The sequence below is a fragment of the Scyliorhinus canicula genome, chromosome 6 (assembly GCF_902713615.1).
Source record: "Scyliorhinus canicula chromosome 6, sScyCan1.1, whole genome shotgun sequence".
NCBI classification, from domain to species: Eukaryota; Metazoa; Chordata; class Chondrichthyes; order Carcharhiniformes; family Scyliorhinidae; genus Scyliorhinus; species Scyliorhinus canicula.
The window spans coordinates 191,003,962-191,024,646 of NC_052151.1; the positions used below are offsets into that span (position 1 = coordinate 191,003,962).

At 42.2% G+C, this 20,685-nt stretch overlaps 1 protein-coding gene across 2 annotated transcripts in view; it reads left to right on the top strand.

Moving 5' to 3' along the window:
* The window catches only part of lmbrd1 (LMBR1 domain containing 1), a 257,830-nt gene that overhangs the window by 189,923 nt on the left and 47,222 nt on the right, over positions 1–20,685 (top strand). For both annotated transcript variants that reach the window (XM_038800685.1, XM_038800686.1), the window contains exons 11-13: positions 12,486–12,588; positions 16,184–16,288; positions 18,301–18,450. In XM_038800685.1, coding sequence (XP_038656613.1) covers positions 12,486–12,588; positions 16,184–16,288; positions 18,301–18,450 — 358 coding nt within the window. The remainder of the gene's footprint in view (positions 1–12,485; positions 12,589–16,183; positions 16,289–18,300; positions 18,451–20,685) is intronic.

Here is a 20,685-nt window from a genome sequence, read left to right on the forward strand (position 1 = left end):
CTTTTGGAGCACTGCTTCCACAGGTGAATGAAGAGGTAGAATCCAGAAATATATAAATAGACAAAGTCAAAAATGCATTTGCATTCAAAGTATCGTCTTGCATTTTTGACTTTATATATATATATATATATATATATATATATATGTTTCTGGAACCTATTTCTTCATTAGCCTGAGGAAGGAGCTAGGGCTTTTCACAGTAACTTCATTGAAGCCTACTTGTGACAATAAGCAATTATTATTATTATAAGGAGCAGTTCTCCGAATGCTAGTGACAAAGCTGGTGGACTTTAACCTGGTGTTAGACAGCAAAGAGAGGGTTAGAGAAAGGAAGAATTTTTGTAGAGACCAGAGAAAAAATAAATATTGGTTCACGTGTGTACATGGTCTAGAATCAAAGTCCAATGAGGTATTCCTTCATGGAGGTCAGCGGGCTGAAAACCGATGTCGCAGAACTTATTTTTCCAATGGTATTGACTTCATGCGATGAGATAGGCACGCAGAAATTAATCCGTCTTATGGGCGATGGTACCGAAGTTCCTGCAGAAGCAGTGTAGATGGACCAGGTCTTCAACGTGGGGTTAGCTTCTTTTCTGTGAGGCTGCCAGTTAAATGGTGAGCAGACAGTGTTTCAGTTCATCAGGACACTATTACTGGTTCCATAAGCCAGAGGCCCATGTCACATGACTTACACCTCTCCACACTGTCTTTAACAAAGAATTTGTATTCCTCATATGTGTCACTGAGATTGTTAAATATCTTAACCATAAAAATTGAAAGGAAGTGTTTTTTAAATTCACCTATATGTTTTTAGAATTCCCTTTATACCAAAGAACCTTACGGGCCAATATTCTAAAAACCGCGAACAGGGAACTTCCTCCCTGACTCCAGTACAGGCCTCTGAGAGTGCGATTCGGGTCAAACTCTCCTTTCAAGTTATCCCCCGGTATAACTCCTACCTTCACTGAAGAATTTTACTTACTTACCCCTTAATGGCATCGATGTCACGGGTCCTGCGTTCTTAAGGAAGTGAAGTAAGCTAATAACCACTTTTTCAGGTTAAATTATTTTATTATTAACATACTCTTTTTATCTCATTAAATTAAAACATTATTTACTTTTTGATGTTGTCTGGTTGGTTGGTGAGGCCTTCAGACTCTCTCTCTCTCTCTTTCACTTTCAAGCCTCCTGGTCATCTCTCCCGGTGCAGTTTTCTCTTTTCCTCCTCTTCTGTCTTCTGTGGCTGCTTCTCTCCTGCTGCTGCTCCGTCTTCCTTCTGGTCTGGTCTGGTCTGGTCTGGTCTGGTCTGGTCTGGTCTTTTTGGGCCGCTTCTCTTTTGGGCCTTCCCTCTGCTGGGCCTCTGCTCTTGCTGTCCTTCTTCCTTCTTCGGGTGCCGCTGGTGTTCTGCTGCTGGTGTCTTTGTTCTTGCTTCTTGCCTCGTGGGGAGAAAAAGGGGAGGAGTCTGAAGTCCACGCTGGTTTCTTTGTTTCAGCTGTTCTGATCGGGACCTCTGATAAGGATCGGACTTCGGGTCTTAAAGGGGCAGTCCATCACAATTTTCCAACAACACAAAGAGATTTTTTAAAACTTTTTTTTCTTTTGCCTTTTTCCTGCTGCAGGTTGTAATAACCATTCTGATAGACTGAAATTGCTGCCCACAGTTTCTGTGCCCTTCAGCTGCCACCAACCTCTTGTGGGATCTTTCCCTGCACTCTCCCCGATCAGATGTTGGCAGACCTCTATGTTTCAAATGACACATTCTGTATTTTCCAGAACACCCCGTCTTGACATTTGAAACATTACTATAATTTGGTTTATTGTCCCCCCATCCAATTGTACTAACCTACATCCCTGATCATTGTCATTTGTATGCATATCATAGACCAGTGTCAATACGAGTCTTGTTTTCCATTTCTGATTGGAATGTGGTAATTGTGATATCTTTTACCCCCCACTGATCCCCTAGTCTTATTAATTTAAAATGTTCAATTGATCCTGCTTGTATTCCTAACTTCCCCATTAATGTCTAACATTGTCGTGAATCATGTAAGTCTGCCAACCCCTGGTTTACATGAGAGAACATCTTTCTGACAACGTGTATATTTTTCATTTCAGCATTTACAAAATCGCATTGAACCGTCTCTTTTTTTTTTTCTTCCCAAACAAATTCTCCTTATTGTTCTATACATAGTAAAATTTTTATCTTATCTTAACACCTTATACATTACCTAACCAATAGACTGTGTGTTACACTTTACATATTTTCAACTGTTAACAATTTAATATCAATATCGAAACATCGCTTCTTGGCTTTTGGAACAATCATTATTACATACTAACTACCCCTCTATTAAAACATTCACAGTTTAGAAATGCGGATCAAGTTATTTAACGACACACATACCCCCCTTCTCATATATATACAACAGTCCCTATCAATTTACATGAAAATAAAAAAATTTTCTTATCAACGATTATAGCTCTTCAATGCAATATTGTTTTGTTGCATTGGTAACAATTTTCCCGCCGTAGTATCAAGCTACTGAAATTCTTAACCTATTATCATTGATCATATTGGGGTTCCTCGTCAGTCGCTGCTATCTGCTGCCGAGACCTTAATGATTCCACTGCGTAGTACATACCCCATGGAGACCACAGATCATCCATCAACTAATGTCCAGTTAGAGATGTCTGACCGGGGGTTTCACTGTCCAGTTATAATTTGATATTCTAATTTGCATTTAATTCCCTCAAATTTGTAGCCAATTATATCATTAGTTTCCCCCCAATCCTGTCGAACAGATTCTTCTCTGGAGTGTAGTTCTCTTCCTTCTCGCGAACTGGTTTGTTATTGGAGTGTAGTTCTCTTCCTTCTTGCGACCTGGTTTGTTATTAATTTTTTCCACCTGAAAAAGCAAATGAACAGATCAAGGGTGGAGAGGGCCCTATTCTTTAATTCGGATTATCCCAGAAGTGCCCTCTCCAGGACTTCCGGATTCCTTTTGCCATCATTTCTTTTTGAACTGGTTTATATTCCATATCCTTGATGTAGTCAAGCCTCCTTCTGTCATTGCACCCCTGAGTGAGATTCGAAGAATCTCAAACTCCTCTGATGCTCACTGGGTCGTGTGTTTCAAGCGTGACACAATTTCTTTTGCTCCAGACACCATGCTTCTCTAATTCAATTGTATGTGTACCCAGAATCTGAACAATCTTGTCTTTACATTTTACAGTCTCGCGAATGATTTTCCCCGCAGTCTTAGTTGGTAACTTCACCCAAACTTCGTCTCCTACTTGATAATTCCCAGATTCACTTGGGTCTCCTTGTCCCTGGGGGACAGAGGTTCCAAGGTTGCTATTAAGATCAAATACTATTCTTTCAATGTCTTTATCCCAGCCTTTATTATTCTGATTCTTTATGATCCAATCCTTTACTTTTCTTACAGACCTCTCAGCCATTCCATTACTCTCAGGTGCATATTTCACGGCCCAATTGATTGTTATTCCTCTGTCAGCACAAAAGTTAATAACAGTATTGTTTCTAAAGTGTGGCGCGTTGTCCATTCGGATCGATTCTGGTCTACCTCTGGAGGTCATCATTTCTGCCAATACCCTTTTGGTTGTGGCTCCATTTGCTTTGCTGGTTGCTCTAAGGTCAATTTCTCCCGTGCAGCTATCAGCTTTGACTAAAAAATACAAATTACCTTTGCTGCTTCTGGGAAAAGTGGTCCTGCATAATCTAATGACCATTCCTGCATTGGTTTCTCAGTTTTTATGCTCCCATATGTTTTATTTCCTCTCTGTCCTCCACAGGCCATACATCTCTCACATTTTCTCCTTACTGCAGTTAAATGTTGTCTCCAATAGGCTATTTTAAGTCCCAACTTCTTCAACTCCCTTGCGACTACAACATGACCCCCATGTCCTGTGGCTTCATGTACTTGCTTAATTATCATTTGATGGTCGGCTGCTGAGTTCCCAAGAGTCCCCAAGATTATTGTCCTAAGTCTGGCTAATTCATCCACTTCCTGATTCCCCTTACACAGTTCCCCAATTCCTTTTGTGTGTGCTTTTTGATGAATTGTCTGGATCTCCATATCGGCTAAAATTTTATCTATCTCTTCCCACTGTTCTTTCTGTTCCAGTAGTTTATTTCTACCGTTCGTCCAACCGTTTAGTTTCCAAAACTCCAAATCTTTCTCCAATCCTTGCTGCACGAAAAAGCTATCGGTTACAACGGTAACTTCCTGCAGCTTTCGCTGGTGACACTCCTTTAACCCTTGCAATACTCCCTCTACCTCAGCTGTCTGAGCTGATCCAATGATTACTCCCTGTTCCTCCACTACTATGTTTCCTGAATTTTTTAAAATGAATGCCCATCTGGCTTGTTCTTCGTCCTTCTTGACTTTACTACCATCAGTATATAATACCCAAGCATTCACCAACTCCGTTTTACTAACTGGCTCATCAAGTTTCTGTCCCTTTTGAATGTTATGAACAAACATTAAGTCAGGGTTTAGAAGAATGGTTTCCCATCTTTCCCATCGAGCTGTATTCGCGCCTTGCTGGCAAATCTGTCTCTTGGTTAGCTCCTTTAACTCCAGAAACTCAGTTGTGACATAAATTTTCTTACCACCCGACAAGTTTTCTATCTCTGCTATTCTCTTTGTTATAGCTGCTAGACATTTCTCGATGTTTGAAAACTTTTGTTCAGCTCTCGACCAGTTTCCTGTCAGATGTTTGATAGGTGTCTGATTGCTAAGATTAGCAAGTACCATACCATATCCATTTTTATATATGTCTAATTTAATGCTTAAATCATCCTCTTCTTGTCTCCCAACTAATGACCCCGATATCGCAATTGCTGCCTTTAACTGATCTAACCCTCTCTGGGCCTCGCTGGTCCAAATAAAATCCCCTTTCAAGGTTTGATAAATGGCTTTAGCATAGAGACTGAAGTCCTTCACTACTGGCCTTAGATATCCCAACATTCCCATTATTTTTTGAACCCCTTTTTTTCGAAACAGGCGCAGTAATTTCAGCTATCTTCTTCCTCATTTCAATACTGGCCTCTCTACCTTCCTTCGATACTGAATAACCCAAATAGTTGACTTCGCTTCTCCCAATTTGACATTTCTTTAGCCCTATTTTAAAGCCTGCTTCACCAAGTGTCTTAATGATCCTGGCCACTCTTTCCACATGTTTGTCCTGATCGTCATCTCCAATTAATATATCATCGATATATACTAAGGCCAAATCATCTTGAATCAGCTCCCTGATTACTGCCTGAAAGTGATTTGGAGAATTAACATATCCCTGTGGAAGTCTACAATATACATAATGCCTAGTTCCAAAGGTGAATGCTGTTTTCTCCCTGCTGTCTGGGTCTAATGGAACACTCCAGAATCCATTCGCCAAATCTATACTAGTTAAGTAAGTTTTTCCCGCGACTTGCTCTAAGGTAGCTTGTGGATTTATTAAATATCTCTTGTCCTTCTTTGTGACTTTATTTAAAGCTTTGTAATTTGTTACCATTCTAAATGTGCCATCTGGTTTTCTTACTACCTGAAGTGGACTATTTGTTGAGGCATATGTGACCCCTTGAATAATCCCCTGCTGCTCCAATTCCTTGATTATTATCTCCAGCTCACTCTTAGCTCCTCTAGGCAAAGGATACTGTTTTTGAGGTCTGTGTTGTCCCCCGTGAATTGTGTGTTGAAATTGCTGGCTAAGCAAACCTGTGTCATTCTTACCTATCGCTAGGTTTGCTCCCATCAGTACTTCTTCCATCTTCTTCCAAGCTTCGTCATTTAAAATACTTTTCTCTTTCTGTTTCCTTATTTCCTCCATGTTATCAATTGGTTTTAATATCCTTATTTTTCCAGTATCTATTTTTATTAAATCTTTCCCTGCCATCAGATTATCAGTTCCTGATATTGCCAGTAATTCTCCCAATCTAACTTCTGGTCTAATATCCTTATTCCCTAATGCTCCTTCTACTATGTATTTCTTTCCTGTCGGATTTCCAGCTTCTTCCCTTATCATTGATATCTCAGCCCCTGTGTCCACTATAAATCTTACCCCCTTGTACACTACTACTAATTCTCCTTTGTCTGTTTCTGTGGTTAGATTTTGTATAGCCTGTTTAAGGGGAGAAGCCGAATCCTGTCAATATATACCGGGGCCTCCTCTGCCTCTTCCTCGGAATCCCCCTTGCGAGCGTCCCGGATACCCTTCTGGTGGTTGATATCTACCTTGCTCAATCCTCCCCTGACCAGCTGCTCTTCTTCTCCTATCCTCAATGAATCTGTCTCTTTCCTCCTGGCTGAGGGCTAGGAATTGTTCCCTTGGTAAATAATCTAGATTTTGTGGTGGAGGTGGCCCTTGTGACCGCAAATTATACCCATGTTGTGGCATTGCTGGTTGTGCTGGATTTTGTTCCGATTTGTCAGGTATCTGCCGGTTTGGTGGTCTAATCTGAGCATTTTGTGTTGAAACATTATTTTGGGCAGCTGCTCTTTTTTGTTCCCCTTTTGTGTGTTTATCCTTAAATGCTTTGCCTGCCAAATCAAATTTAACCAGTTCTCTTCCTATTTCTCTTCTAGAGGTCGTTAACAGTATTATTGAGAGGCTTTTTCCTCCTGGAATCTTGGGTCCTAATTCCCTCAGGAATCTGACTACATCGACCCCCTCTTCCTTATTAACCTCATATATTCGGTCGATATATGGTGTGAGGTGTTCCCCTGCATATGCTGCCTCTGTCATCTCTTTCATTAAATTAGCTCTCTCATTTCCCAAATCTAACTCACTTATTAAATCTGAGACTTCGCCTGTAACTATTTCTCCCACTGTATGTAAATCAATCAATTTGGTGGATTCTCCTGATGCCCCCATTTTCTTCGCTAACTGTTTTAACCTCTGTGAATACTCAATTTTACTCTCCCCATGTTTCTTTGGGCCTGCTGTCTTCATTACGGCTGCTACTATTTTATACGGTACCATGCCTCCCTGTCCTTCCTCTGGACCTGGTGTAAATGACTGGACTATTTTCTCACTTCTGGGGCATGGTGTTCTCAAAGGGGCACCTCTATCTGGGTCCCTATATTCGGAGAAATGTATCCGTCGTCGTACCGGTTCTTCCTCAAAATAGGGGGTACTATGTTGTGCAAACTCTTCCACCGATTCTATATATTCTTCAAACCTTGCACTTGGTACCTGGCTATCTCGTGGAGCATAACTTGCCCTATCCATTGGAGTAGGAGCAGTTTTTTGGGGTCTTGGATGATTCTGTATCCTTTCCTGTGGTCTTAGTGCTGCTATTATCTGGCCTTGTGTTTCTGTGCTGTTCCTTACCCTACTCATGGCTCTTCCGAAACTGTCATACCCTTTGCTCATTTGCCAAATTTTAGCTTTGGGGGTAACGTTTGGTAATTCCAGTAATTTCGTAGAATCAATTTGTTGACTTCCGCCTAATATTTCTCCTATTTTAAGTCCCCTAGCTGTAACCTCTCTTTCCAATCCTTCCTGATCTCTATGGTGTACCATTTCTGCTTCTGGATTATAAATATAATACGGTACATCCTTATTTACTGGTTGATAAGTGGAAGGTTGTTGGTGTTTCCAGTGATCGCTATAATCCCCTATTTCTAATGGTTTAGAATTTTTTCTATTCCCTATTCCTCTCTTTGGTTTGACTATTTCCTCATTCTCGGATGAGGATGATAATTCTTCCTGTCCCATCACAGGAGGCGCCATAATCCCAACTATGCCTTGTTCCTCTTCACTTTCTTGTGGTTCAACGAAATGATCGATAAACGCTTCTTTCTTATGTGTGGCAGATTGCTGAGGCCAATTTTCTTCCTGAAACAGACTTGGATCTGGGTATGGAAAATTGTATCCCGTTGGGAAATTTTCACAGGAGTCCGAATTCTCTCGGCTATCTGATTCTAGGCCTGATTCCTCGTCACTTTCCATTTCTAATGGTTCATTTTTCTGCAGTTGTTTTATATATTTGCCTACCACTTCAGAGTTACTTTTGGGTTTACTAGGGATCTGTATTATTTCTGTCCTGTTTACTCCGTCAATGATTTTAATCAGTTTGGAACACACTTTGCCCACTTGAGCAGCTGCATGCTTCTGTCTGTGTCCAAACACGATTAGTGATTCAGCTCGCTTTTCAAATGCAAAATGACAAAGTGCTTTAAGGACCCTGACTGAATCTGTATATTGCAGGGCTTTTGGCACTCTAACAAAGAGGGAGATATCTCCGTCTGGATACATATCTCCTGTCCAGGATTTCTTTTGCTCTTTTAATTTCTTCCATTCCCTTTTCATTTCTACATTTCTCTTGACCGTATCCCAGGGCATGAGAATTACCCTAATTGCCATTTTCGGATTTTTAGTTCTGTTCCTGGTTGTCCCTTTCAGGTGCACTCTGAAATTAAGGATAAGTACCCTTTCTGGGCCCTATCCAAGGCTGACCAAGGCACTATCTTCCTGCTCTAGTTAAGGGTCGATTGATTATTGGTTTCTGAATATAAGCGTCCCTATTTTCCAGAAAATGTCCGCACAATCCGCCTTACTCTGAGGATGATTTATTCTTTAGCCCCTTTTACCAGTGATGGATGCAAGATTTTAGTGCTATCACCAAAATGTCTTGCAGACTTTTTCTCAGGGTCAGTATCTTCTAGTCTACTGATTTTCACCCCCAACCTGAGCTTCAGTCCCCTCGATCCACAGAATATCCTTACAAAAGCCAATCACACCTGACTTTCCAAACTAAACTCGGCAGGTAAAGTTTGACTCACACATAGACTAGAAACTTCTAATATTCTAGCCTTTTTGCCGGTTAGAAACTTCTAATATTCCACCCGTTTCTTGGGAACTAGAAACTTCTAATATTCTAGCCCCTACTCTGCTTAACTAGAAACTTCTAATATTCTAGCCTCGCTTTACCTAGAAACTTCTAATATTCTAGGCTTTTCTTGGGAACTAGAAACTTCTAATATTCTAGCCCCTACTCTGCTTAACTAGAAACTTCTAATATTCTAGCCTCGCTTTACCTAGAAACTTCTAATATTCTAGGCCTTTCTTGGGAACTAGAAACTTCTAATATTCTAGCCCCTACTCTGCTTAACTAGAAACTTCTAATATTCTAGCCTCGCTTTACCTAGAAACTTCTAATATTCTAGGCCTCCACGCTGGGCGCCATGTTTTTTAAATTCACCTATATGTTTTTAGAATTCCCTTTATACCAAAGAACCTTACGGGCCAATATTCTAAAAACCGCGAACAGGGAACTTCCTCCCTGACTCCAGTACAGGCCTCTGAGAGTGCGATTCGGGTCAAACTCTCCTTTCAAGTTATCCCCCGGTATAACTCCTACCTTCACTGAAGAATTTTACTTACTTACCCCTTAATGGCATCGATGTCACGGGTCCTGCGTTCTTAAGGAAGTGAAGTAAGCTAATAACCACTTTTTCAGGTTAAATTATTTTATTATTAACATACTCTTTTTATCTCATTAAATTAAAACATTATTTACTTTTTGATGTTGTCTGGTTGGTTGGTGAGGCCTTCAGACTCTCTCTCTCTCTCTTTCACTTTCAAGCCTCCTGGTCATCTCTCCCGGTGCAGTTTTCTCTTTTCCTCCTCTTCTGTCTTCTGTGGCTGCTTCTCTCCTGCTGCTGCTCCGTCTTCCTTCTGGTCTGGTCTGGTCTGGTCTGGTCTGGTCTGGTCTTTTTGGGCCGCTTCTCTTTTGGGCCTTCCCTCTGCTGGGCCTCTGCTCTTGCTGTCCTTCTTCCTTCTTCGGGTGCCGCTGGTGTTCTGCTGCTGGTGTCTTTGTTCTTGCTTCTTGCCTCGTGGGGAGAAAAAGGGGAGGAGTCTGAAGTCCACGCTGGTTTCTTTGTTTCAGCTGTTCTGATCGGGACCTCTGATAAGGATCGGACTTCGGGTCTTAAAGGGGCAGTCCATCACAATTTTCCAACAACACAAAGAGATTTTTTAAAACTTTTTTTTCTTTTGCCTTTTTCCTGCTGCAGGTTGTAATAACCATTCTGATAGACTGAAATTGCTGCCCACAGTTTCTGTGCCCTTCAGCTGCCACCAACCTCTTGTGGGATCTTTCCCTGCACTCTCCCCGATCAGATGTTGGCAGACCTCTATGTTTCAAATGACACATTCTGTATTTTCCAGAACAGAAGGCTATGGGCCCTTTGTCTTTGCAGATGAGCAGACTCCTATTAGCCAGCCTGAGTTATGAAATTCAGATGACCTTTGTAAAGTTCTCTTTGACAACAAAGTACGAGTTTCACCAATATTGCCAGACAACTTTTGTTTGGGGTCACAGAGAAACATGGATACAGCCATTTTAAGGATCCTTGTTCAGTTTTTAAAAATTTTAGATCACTGCAGTGCAGAAGGAGGTCATCCGGCCCATCGTGTCTGCACCATTTCTCTGAAAGAGCACCCTAACGTCGGCCCAATTAACCCACCCTATCCATACAACTTGACCTAGGTCGATTTAGCATGGCCAGTCCACCTAACCTGCACATCTTTGGACTGTGGGAGGAAATCGGTGCATCTGGAGGAAACCCATACAGACGCAATAGAATGTGCAAACTCCACACAGTCATCCAAGGTCAGAATCGAACCATGGCCCCTGGCGTTGAGGCAGCAGTGCTAACCACTGTGTCGCCATACTGCCCCACAAATCCATATCCATATATATAAAATGTAAAAATATGCAGTGCGAGGTCTTAATCCTTCACAGAAGGGACAGAACAAGGAGGAAAACTCTGGTGGGAGAAAGATAGATAAGGTAGCTGGTAAAGGAGAAGAGAAGAAGGAAAAGACACAGTGCTGAAGAAGAAAAATCTGTATCAACCATTCAGACGGGTGTGAGCACTGAAAAAAAGAATCAGTGAGGCATCAGAGGAAGGAGAGATCCTGTGGATGGGAATTGCATCCAGGCGGAGGGCATCGGGGATAGGGGAGTTTCTGTAACATGGAGAAATGGAGGGTAGAAGTACAGGGATAGTCTTTGAGGGGCAATTCGAACTCCTCCTCCAAATCCTCTAATCATGGAAAGCTCCCATCAATAAATAGATCCCCCAGCCTCTCAATCCCCACTCTCTGCCACCTCTGAACTCCCCCATCCAATTTCGGGACAAACCGGTGATTACCACAAATTGGAGCCCACACCGATGCTCCCTCCATTCCCATATGCTTCCGCCACTGCCCCCAGACTCTCAGGGCCACCACTACTTGTGGCTTGTGGAGTACCGGGCCGGCAAGAAAGTCAGAGGAGCCCCAAACCTGTGCCCTTTCATGATGCCGCCTCTACTCGCTCCCACACCAACTATATTTGCCGCCCAGTTGTAATTACTAAGGTTCAGCAGTGCCAGACCACCCCGCCCAGGCTTCGCTCCAGCGGGCACTTTCTTTACTCGTGTAGTTTTACCGGCCCACACAAAACCAGAGATCACCCTATTCACCCGCTAATAAAAGACCTTTGGTCTGAAAATTGGGAGGCACTGGAAAACAAACCAAAACCTCGGGAGGACCGTCATTTTTACGGTTTGTACCCTCCCCGCCAGTGACAACGGGAGCATGACCCACCCCCGAAGGTCCTCCTCCATTTGTTCAACTAGCCGGGTCAGATTTAATTTATGTAACTGCTCCCATCCACGTGCCACCTGAATTCCCAAATAACGGAAACTCCCTCCCACCACTTTAAAATGGCAGCTCCCCCAGTCTCCTCTCCTGCCCCTCGCCTGATCACAAAAATCTAACTTTTACCCATATTCAATTTGTACCCAGAGAACCGGCCGAATTCCCCAAAGATCCGCATAATCTCCCCCATCCACCGACGTTGTTTGATTGTTAATATGTAACTCTGATACCTGCTTCTAGCAATTTTAATAAATCAAACGCATTTGTGCAATTCAGTTTTGCCGCCACCAATGAAAATTCAATTGGTCAGTTTTCAGGCAGCACTTGGTCATTTACAAAGGAAGCGGTCACAGCTAAATTCCGAAAAAGGGAAATTCAGTTCCTTGTTAGGCGTATAAATAGAAGTCTACACGGAAACAATTAAATGCATCATTGATAAATCTTTCAGCTTGATTTATATACGTTTTTGGAAGAAGCTACACCATGCTGTGGCTGTTTTCAGATGCTAGGAAGGCATAATCATAACCTCACCATTTTTCAATTTGCCTATCGATCTTTGCCTATCAATCAGTAGAAACTGTAAAGGTGCTATGTTTAATTACTGTAAAATTGTGCAGCAGTTTTGGATAACTTTTATTGCCACTAATTGAATGCTGTTTCACTGACTCATTAGCTTCTCCGAAATGTAGTATTGTGTATGATCATATATTTGTGCTCTGAATAGTGTTTTCAGAAAAAATAGAGAACTTTCAACTTTCAATTTGTTGACATCTAGAGGTTAAACTGTTCTTTTTCTTTAAAATATCTTACAGCCTCGATAAAGCACTCCATTCAGTTGGTTTTGATTCTGGATTTATAATATTTGAAACTAACTTGGCAAATCCATTGAATGAGTTATTGCTCATTCTACAGACAGTAAGTGCGAATGTATTACAAGACTTGAAGGTACAATGCACAATGAAATGCTGCAGTAAATATGATAATTTCCCTGTAACTAGCTATTGACACATTTATTTTGAGCTATTAGATCCTCACTGCTGTTGATTTCAATGGACATCCACCAATGCCTTAGAAACCCCCCCATCTTTATCTCCTGCAGAATGGCTTATATTCACACTGTTACTTTCCTTCCTTAGTATACTTGCTTAACATTTATCCACAAGATATCCCATTTTTTCACTTCATTTCCCTTCCACAATCTGTTTAGGGCCCACTGTAATTTGTTTTCATTGTCCCTTTTGTTTAAGCCTCTGTTTTTCTCCGTTTCTCTTCATTCCCCACTGCACTGACCTTCTGCAAATCTGAGACAGTTTATGCCTGTCTCAGCTCCAAATGATTTACATAAATTGTAAAAAAAATAGTGGCCCCAGCACTGATCCAGCGGCACCCTATTAGTGAGCTCTTACTACCTTTAGCAGCTTGATTCATAACAACACTTCATTTTCCCTCTGGTTTAGTTTATTTCTAGTCCACTTCATGTTGCATCCCATTTCCATAGTTCCCTGCCTTGTTGATTGATCGCTTTTGTATCAATGTATCAAAAATCCTATTGAAATTAGATTTTGAATAATATTAATAACACAACACTCACAAGTAGGCTTCAATGAAGTTACTGTGAAAAGCCCCTAGTCGCCACATTGAAGGCCCTGCTGCCTTGTTCTGCATTACAAGTCAGCTGTTTAGCCCACTGTGCTAAACCAGCCCCTACACTGACCAGGCATGGCACTGCACTGAATAAAATTAATTATCTGATCATTTTAATTCAGCAAAACTAATAAGCCTGCAATGGAAAATTGTAGAAACTCAATTAACCAAATATTAATCAAGTAGATTCTGCAGCGCTTCCATTGAATTTCTGTACCACTGTGCTCTTGAACTCCAGTAAATATGTTAAGAGAAAAATCTCCTTCCATAAGTCCATGCTGACTCCATCAGGTTTAGCTCAGTGGTCCTGTTCAGCTCAGTGGGCTAGACAGCTGGTTTGTAATACAGAACAATGTCAGCAGCGTGGGTTCAATTCCCTTGCCGGCTTACCCGAAAAGGTTTTGGAATGTGGCGACGAGGGGCTTTTCACAGTAACTTCATTGAAGCTTACTTGTGACAATAAAAGATTATTATTATTATCCTTATCAATATCTATCTATCTATCTTTCAGCATACCTTCTAAAACTTGGCGAGCAGCAAGTTCACTTTCCCACATTTTACTTAATTTCTTCCCTTTAAAAAAAAATTATGTTGCTAGTTTCCAAACCTCGATTCTACATCTGTTTTTAATGATTCTGGAAAGTATATGATTGTAAGGATATGGTGGACCTTTGCTGTCCAACTCTATAAATGATCTGATTTTAGTGCCTGGTGCTGCTTTCCACCCCTCAGCCTGTCAATGATTGAAAACAAAATAATATTTAACTTCTAATGGCTGCACCCTATATATTGAAACAAAACTGAAACATAACAGTACTACCATATATAGCACGGTAGCATTGTTGATAGCACAATTGCTTCACGGCTCCAGGGTCCCAGGTTCAATTCCGGCTTGGGTCACTGTCTGTGCGGAGTCTGCACGTCCTCCCGTGTGTGCGTGGGTTTCCTCCGGGTGCTCCAGTTTCCTCCCACAGTCCAAAATGTGCAGGTTAGGTGGATTGGCCATGATAAATTGCCCTTAGTGTCCAAAATTGCCCTTAGTGTTGGGTGGGGTTACTGGGTTATTGGGATAGGGTGGAGGTGTTGACCTCGGGTAGGGTGCTCTTTCCAAGAGCCGGTGCAGACTCGATGGGCCGAATGGCCTCCTTCTGCACTGTAAATTCTATGAAATATGTAAGGGTATAAGTCAGCCATTGACGCCTTGTTGAATCCCTCCAAGATCAGAGGTCGACTTACATGTTGAATATAAAAGTGAACCACCAGTATGGGTGGTCACCATCTTTGTCATTCGCCACTTGGCGCCTGACCTGTGTGGTCCTATTCCTGTGCATCTTCGCAGTGTGGTTCATATTGCCTGCTTCATATCCTGCAACCAGTTATAAAGGTGCTGGTAAATAAAGCATGCATTTACAAGGTTAAACTTGGAGGTGATTACCAATGGAGTGCTGTATGTGGTGGCTGAAAGGGGTTTGTACACCCAAGTATATGCAAGCACTGGGGTCGTGCTATACACCACAATCTACGGTATTTAAATGCCATCTCATCTTGGGAGTATTCAAGGTTTCAAACATTCAGTCTTTTAATGGCTCACAATTGTTAAATACTTTTAGTACTGTAGGTTCTTTGTGTTTGAAAAAAAAGACCTTATTTAATGTCCAGTATGATTGTCCCCCGATTTTGCTTCACCCTCTGTTTCCCTCCTTGCATTTCTTCCAAAGTACTTTTCACTTTTAGCTATGGGTGGGGATTTTATTTGGGCTATTCACCATGAGATCATGAAAACCAAAGCCAGTCTTCACCAGAGAGGTGGCTCAGTGGATGTCATTGGTTAGCAATCAAATATGAACCTTAACTGTGCCATCTTTGTTTTCTATCCTGGCATGATTAGGCTAACTGTAGGATCTCTCAGTTGAAACAACCACCTCGAGACCAGAAATGGAATCTTCTGGATACAATTATTTGAAGATATCCTGCTTTATCCACCCCAGTTCCAGCAAAGTTGACATTAAACAGTAGGAAGTGAAATTGCCAAAATTGAATGTCTAAATTGTCCCATACTTGTGAAGACTCTGAATTAAGGTTCAGGAACAATTCTGTGCACCTGATTGATTTTTTTTAGAAGCAGCATAGCTACACAGAAAGCTAAATGCTCCTCTGTGCATCACTCACCCAAACATAACTGCACCTCACCACACGTTGTTGTCGATTGCAACTAAAGTGTGTTTGTAATGACTTGATCACCACAGCAGGGATTGTGAGGTGGGTGATTCTTGGGGTGAGAGTTTCTTACTACTTAACTGTTCAGATTGAGCATTTGAGTGAAGATGGATTTGTGTTCCTGGATGGCTGAGTTACCAGATTCAGACTTTAGCTTTGTAAATGTTCGATTTATTGGCTCTTTATGAAGCACTTAATTCCCTTCAATACTTGCTGCTGAAATATCTTTATTTTGTTTGTAGGGTTAATGTGTTGATTGGAAAAATTAAAAAGTATCTTTCTGTTCTGTTACATTGCTACAGTTTTTATCTTTGTTGTGGCTTATGAAAACTATCCATACTTCAGATTATTGAAGATCATCATAAACCCATGCTGGAATTCCACTTGGAGAAATTAAATTTAATGATATGGATATATTTTTCAATGGAATTTCACTTATTAAAGACCAGTCAATCAAATGCTTGTGAAAGTTTCAATTAGGTTAAAAATCTAAATTTAGAAATATTAAGTCATATGGATTTTAAATGGCTCGCCAACAATATTGTTATTTTGCTTGTTTTGCCGCAGCTTGATTGTAAGCATCGACAGCAACAATATATTTACATTTATAATCACAGAATTCATGTCCTTTCTTTTCCTTCCTCCTCAGGTTTTCCCATTGGATTATATCCTAATTGCTATCATCACAGTGTACCTAGTCTTCACCTCCATGGCCGGAATCCGAAACATGGGCATCTGGTTTTTCTGGATAAGGGTATTTACCGTTATTGTCTGTGTGGGGTGTATGTCTGCACATGGGTTGAGAAAGAAGGAGGGAAGGGTGAAGGGAACAACTGAGGAACCTATTAGTAAAAGTATAACTGATCCCACTATATCGCCTAATTTATCACCACAGAGAACTATAAAATCCAGTATATGAGTCATGCCTCTTATGTTCTCTCAGTATAATCAGCTAATGTGGAGCATTTCTGACCAAATGATCATTGTAAAACGGTGGAGCATCGTAAGCAAAATTGGAAGTCATAATTTTAGGTTTAATGCCCCTTATTTGCTTTGGCAGGGAAGACGAGGCATTTGTTCATGCGTGTAACCATAGTAACGTCAGATTGCTTCATCTACTTCATAAGGGACTTACTTCTTCAGCAAGTCATACCATTCAGCCCATCGTGTGTGCACTGACCCTTCAAAAGAGCACCCTACATAGGCCCACGCATCCAATGTAACCCCACCTAACCTTTTAGACACTAAGGGGCAATTTAGCATGGCCAATCCACCCAATCTGCACATCTTTGGGCAATGGAAGAAAAAAAGAGCACCCGGAGGAAACCCACAAAGACACTGGAAGAATGTGCAAAATCCACACAGTCACCCGAGGCCTGAATTGAACCCAGGTCCCTGGTGCTGTAAGGCAGCAGTGAACCCGGGATCCTGGTGCTGTAAGGCAGCAGTGAACCCGGGTCCCTAGTGCTGTAAGGCAGCAGTGAACCCGGGTCCCTGGTGCTGTAAGGCAGCAGTGAACCCGGGTCCCTGGTGCTGTAAGGCACCAGTGAACCCGGGTCCCTGGTGCTGTAAGGCAGCAGTGAACCCAGATCCCTGGTGCTGTAAGGCAGCAGTGAACCCGGGTCCCAGGTGCTGTAAGGCAGCAGTGAACCCGGGTCCCTGGTGCTGTAAGGCAGCAGTGAACCTGGGTCCCTGGTGCTGTAAGGCAGCAGTGAACCTGGGTCCCTGGTGCTGTAAGGCAGCAGTGAACCCGGGTCCCTGGTGCTGTAAGGCAGCAGTGAACCTGGGTCCCTGGTGCTGTAAGGCAGCAGTGAACCCAGGTCCCTGGTGCTGTAAGGCAGCAGTGAACCCGGGTCCCTGGTGCTGTAAGGCAGCAGTGAACCCGGGTCCCTGGTGCTGTAAGGCAGCAGTGAACCCGGGTCCCTGGTGCTGTAAGGCAGCAGTGAACCCGGGTCCCTGGTGCTGTAAGGCAGCAGTGAACCCGGGTCCCTGGTGCTGTGAGGCAGCAGTGAACCCGGGTCCCTGGTGCTGTGAGGCAGCAGTGAACCCGGGTCCCTGGTGCTGTAAGGCAGCAGTGAACCCGGGTCCCTGGTGCTGTAAGGCAGCAGTGAACCCGGGTCCCTGGTGCTGTAAGGCAGCAGTGAACCCGGGTCCCTGGTGCTGTAAGGCAGCAGTGAACCCGGGTCCCTGGTGCTGTGAGGCAGCAGTGAACCCAGGTCCCTGGTGCTGTGAGGCAGCAGTGAACCCTGGTGCTGTAAGGCAGCAGTTCTAACCATTGTACTGCCCAATTAATTTGGATATTTTCTTTAAAAGTTAAACTCAAAGGAAGTTAGAGGAAAGGGGGATTTGGTTGAATGAGCAAAAGCTACTCTTTTTAAAACTTTGAAAATTATGATTAGTTCCAGTTAATGCTGCAGTGTTAAGCTTACTCTAAAGTTTAAGTACCTTTATGACTACTTAGCCTCAACCTTATTGTGCATAAACTAGCGTATCTGGAATTCCATCCTGACAATATACAGTTAGATTGAAATTGTCAATTCTTCACTTTGTGTTTTTGTGAAATAATTTTATTTGACGTGTCCTTTTGTTTCATCATTGTTTTATTTATACACACACAGTATGTTTTTATATAATGTTCCCAAAGGTTTGTTGTGTAGGATGATATTGAATAATTGTTTATGTTGGCAGTGAGGGATATAGAATGAGTGAATACCAAGTGGATAATGTAGTATAAACCTCTGTCTTTTTCTTACCTCTTGCAACTAGCTGTACAAGATCAGACCTGGTCGGACACGCCCACAGGCTCTTCTTTTTCTTTGTATGATCCTACTGCTGATGGTTCTGCACACGAGTTATATGATTTACAGTCTTGCACCCCAGTACGTTATGTACGGAAGCCAAAAGTATCAAGAGCATGTAAGTTTAATTATTTGTTCATTCTTTCCTTAAGTCAGTTGTTAATTCTGTTTCATGTCATTTCACTTTGACTTGGCCTGTCTTTATGACATCTGTCAGACCACAAGGTAAATGTACTTGAGGAAGGCCATTCACTTGTCCATCAAAGAAGCGAAAAATATTGTAGTCCCCATCGCAATATCTAGTTGAACGAATCTGAGGTTTTCTCCTCTGCTGCCCTAAACTAAAACAATTCCAAGTGTTGATTAGCCACAGTAAAGTTCTCCCTCATAAGTTCTCAGTTGGTCATTCACCAATGTTGACACATGACCTGTGGCAGCAGGGTAGCATGGTGGTTAGCATAAAGGCTTCACAGCTCCAGGGTCCCAGGTTCGATTCCCGGCTGGGTCACTGTCTGTGTGGAGTCTGCACGTCCTCCCCCTGTGTGCGTGGGTTTCCTCCGGGTGCTCCGGTTTCCTCCCACAGTCCAAAGATGTGCGGGTTAGGTGGATTGGCCATGCTAAATTGCCCGTAGTGTCCTAATAAAAGTAAGGTTAAGGGGGGGGGGTTGTTGGGTTATGGGTATAGGGTGGATCATGGCTCGGCACAACATTGAGGGCCGAAGGGCCTGTTCTGTGCTGTACTGTTCTATGTTCTATGTTCTACCTGTTGTTCTAATATTTTAACTTACCTTGCCACAGTGTGCTGAATGTTGTGATGTAATGCAATTCTTTTTCCTGAACCTAATTTTGTAATCCGTAGTTTGCTGTTTAAAAATTACATTGCAAATAATGCACACTTCAGCACAGCAAGACTTGAATAAGATTAAAAGCAGCTAAAGGTAAAAATTCATTTGCAACTGAAATATATTGGATTGCTACAACTGTATGTAGCTGTGTGCAGAGACTTTAAAGTGTTAAAGTAAATGCAGAGAATGATGAAAGTGTAACTAGTCTGTCCATAACTGAACTGAGAGTTAGCATTCTTCAGTCCTTTCATTAAAAGTGGCACTGCTGGAAAAGCACTTCTCTCGGAGTGATCAAAACAATTTGGGTAGGGAAGAATAACTAAAAGCAAAAAAAAGACAATATACTGTAACATCTTGAAACAAAAACAGATATTGCAGAGTATTTCCCTTTATCATACATAGAATTTACAGTGCAGTAGGAGGCCATTCGGCCCATCGAGTCTGCACCGGCTCCCGGAAAGAGCACCCTACCCAAGGTAAACAACTCCACCCTATCCCCACAACCCAGCAGCCCCACCCAACACTAAGGGCAATTTTGGACACTAAGGGGAATTTATCATGGCCAATCCACCTAACCTGCACATCTTTGGACTGTGGGAGGAAACCGGAGCACCCGGAGGAAACCCACGCACACACGGGGAGGATGTGCAGACTCCGCACAGACAGTGACCCAAGCCGGAATCGAACCTGGGGCCCTGGAGCTGTGAAGCGATTGTGCTATCCACAATGCTACCGTGCTGCCCATTTCTTTTATGTTCAAAAGCTTTATAAATGGCTAGTCCAGCCTTACCGTGTCAGTTCTGATTTAGCGCCCCACCATACACACACACTAATCTGATGTGCACTTACAACATTTTCTTCTTTTCTAGTTTTATAATTTTGTATACTTCTCAATAATTTGCTTTTAATGAATGTTACTCTGGAAGTGAATAGCTCAAAACATCCTGATGTAATAGTGCTGATTAGAAGATGAATTTATAAGTAGGGTGAATGATGAATGAATGAATTTGTACCCATTAGATGTGTAACAAGTATGACTGCACAACTTTGATTGAAAGCAAGAACAAAAATATTTGGTGGACTTGTGTTAGAGCTGCCTTGCAACATAGATGATAGGATTCGTCCTCATGGCGTCCATGCATTCATGGGCTGCCGAAGACACACCAAAGTGACGTCCCATTATGCCCTATTCTACCAATGACCGTATGATTTGGCTAGATGGTTGATTGAATTACTACAGCCAGTTCTTGATGAGTTTTCCACATATGCAGATAAAGTACTCTTTCACCTTTGCTTACTGATTGATAGCAGTGCCTTGCTAATGTGCTTCTTCGACATTATAGTTCTATTTACTAAAATGTCACTGAGCGAAACCATTGACAATTGTGCCACATCGCTATATCAAAAAAAAATTCACTGCCAGTTTCTGAATCTGTATTCATTGAACTTAACAACCCGCACAGAGTGGTTTGAATGACACTGTGTATGTCCAAAAGGATAATGGAGCC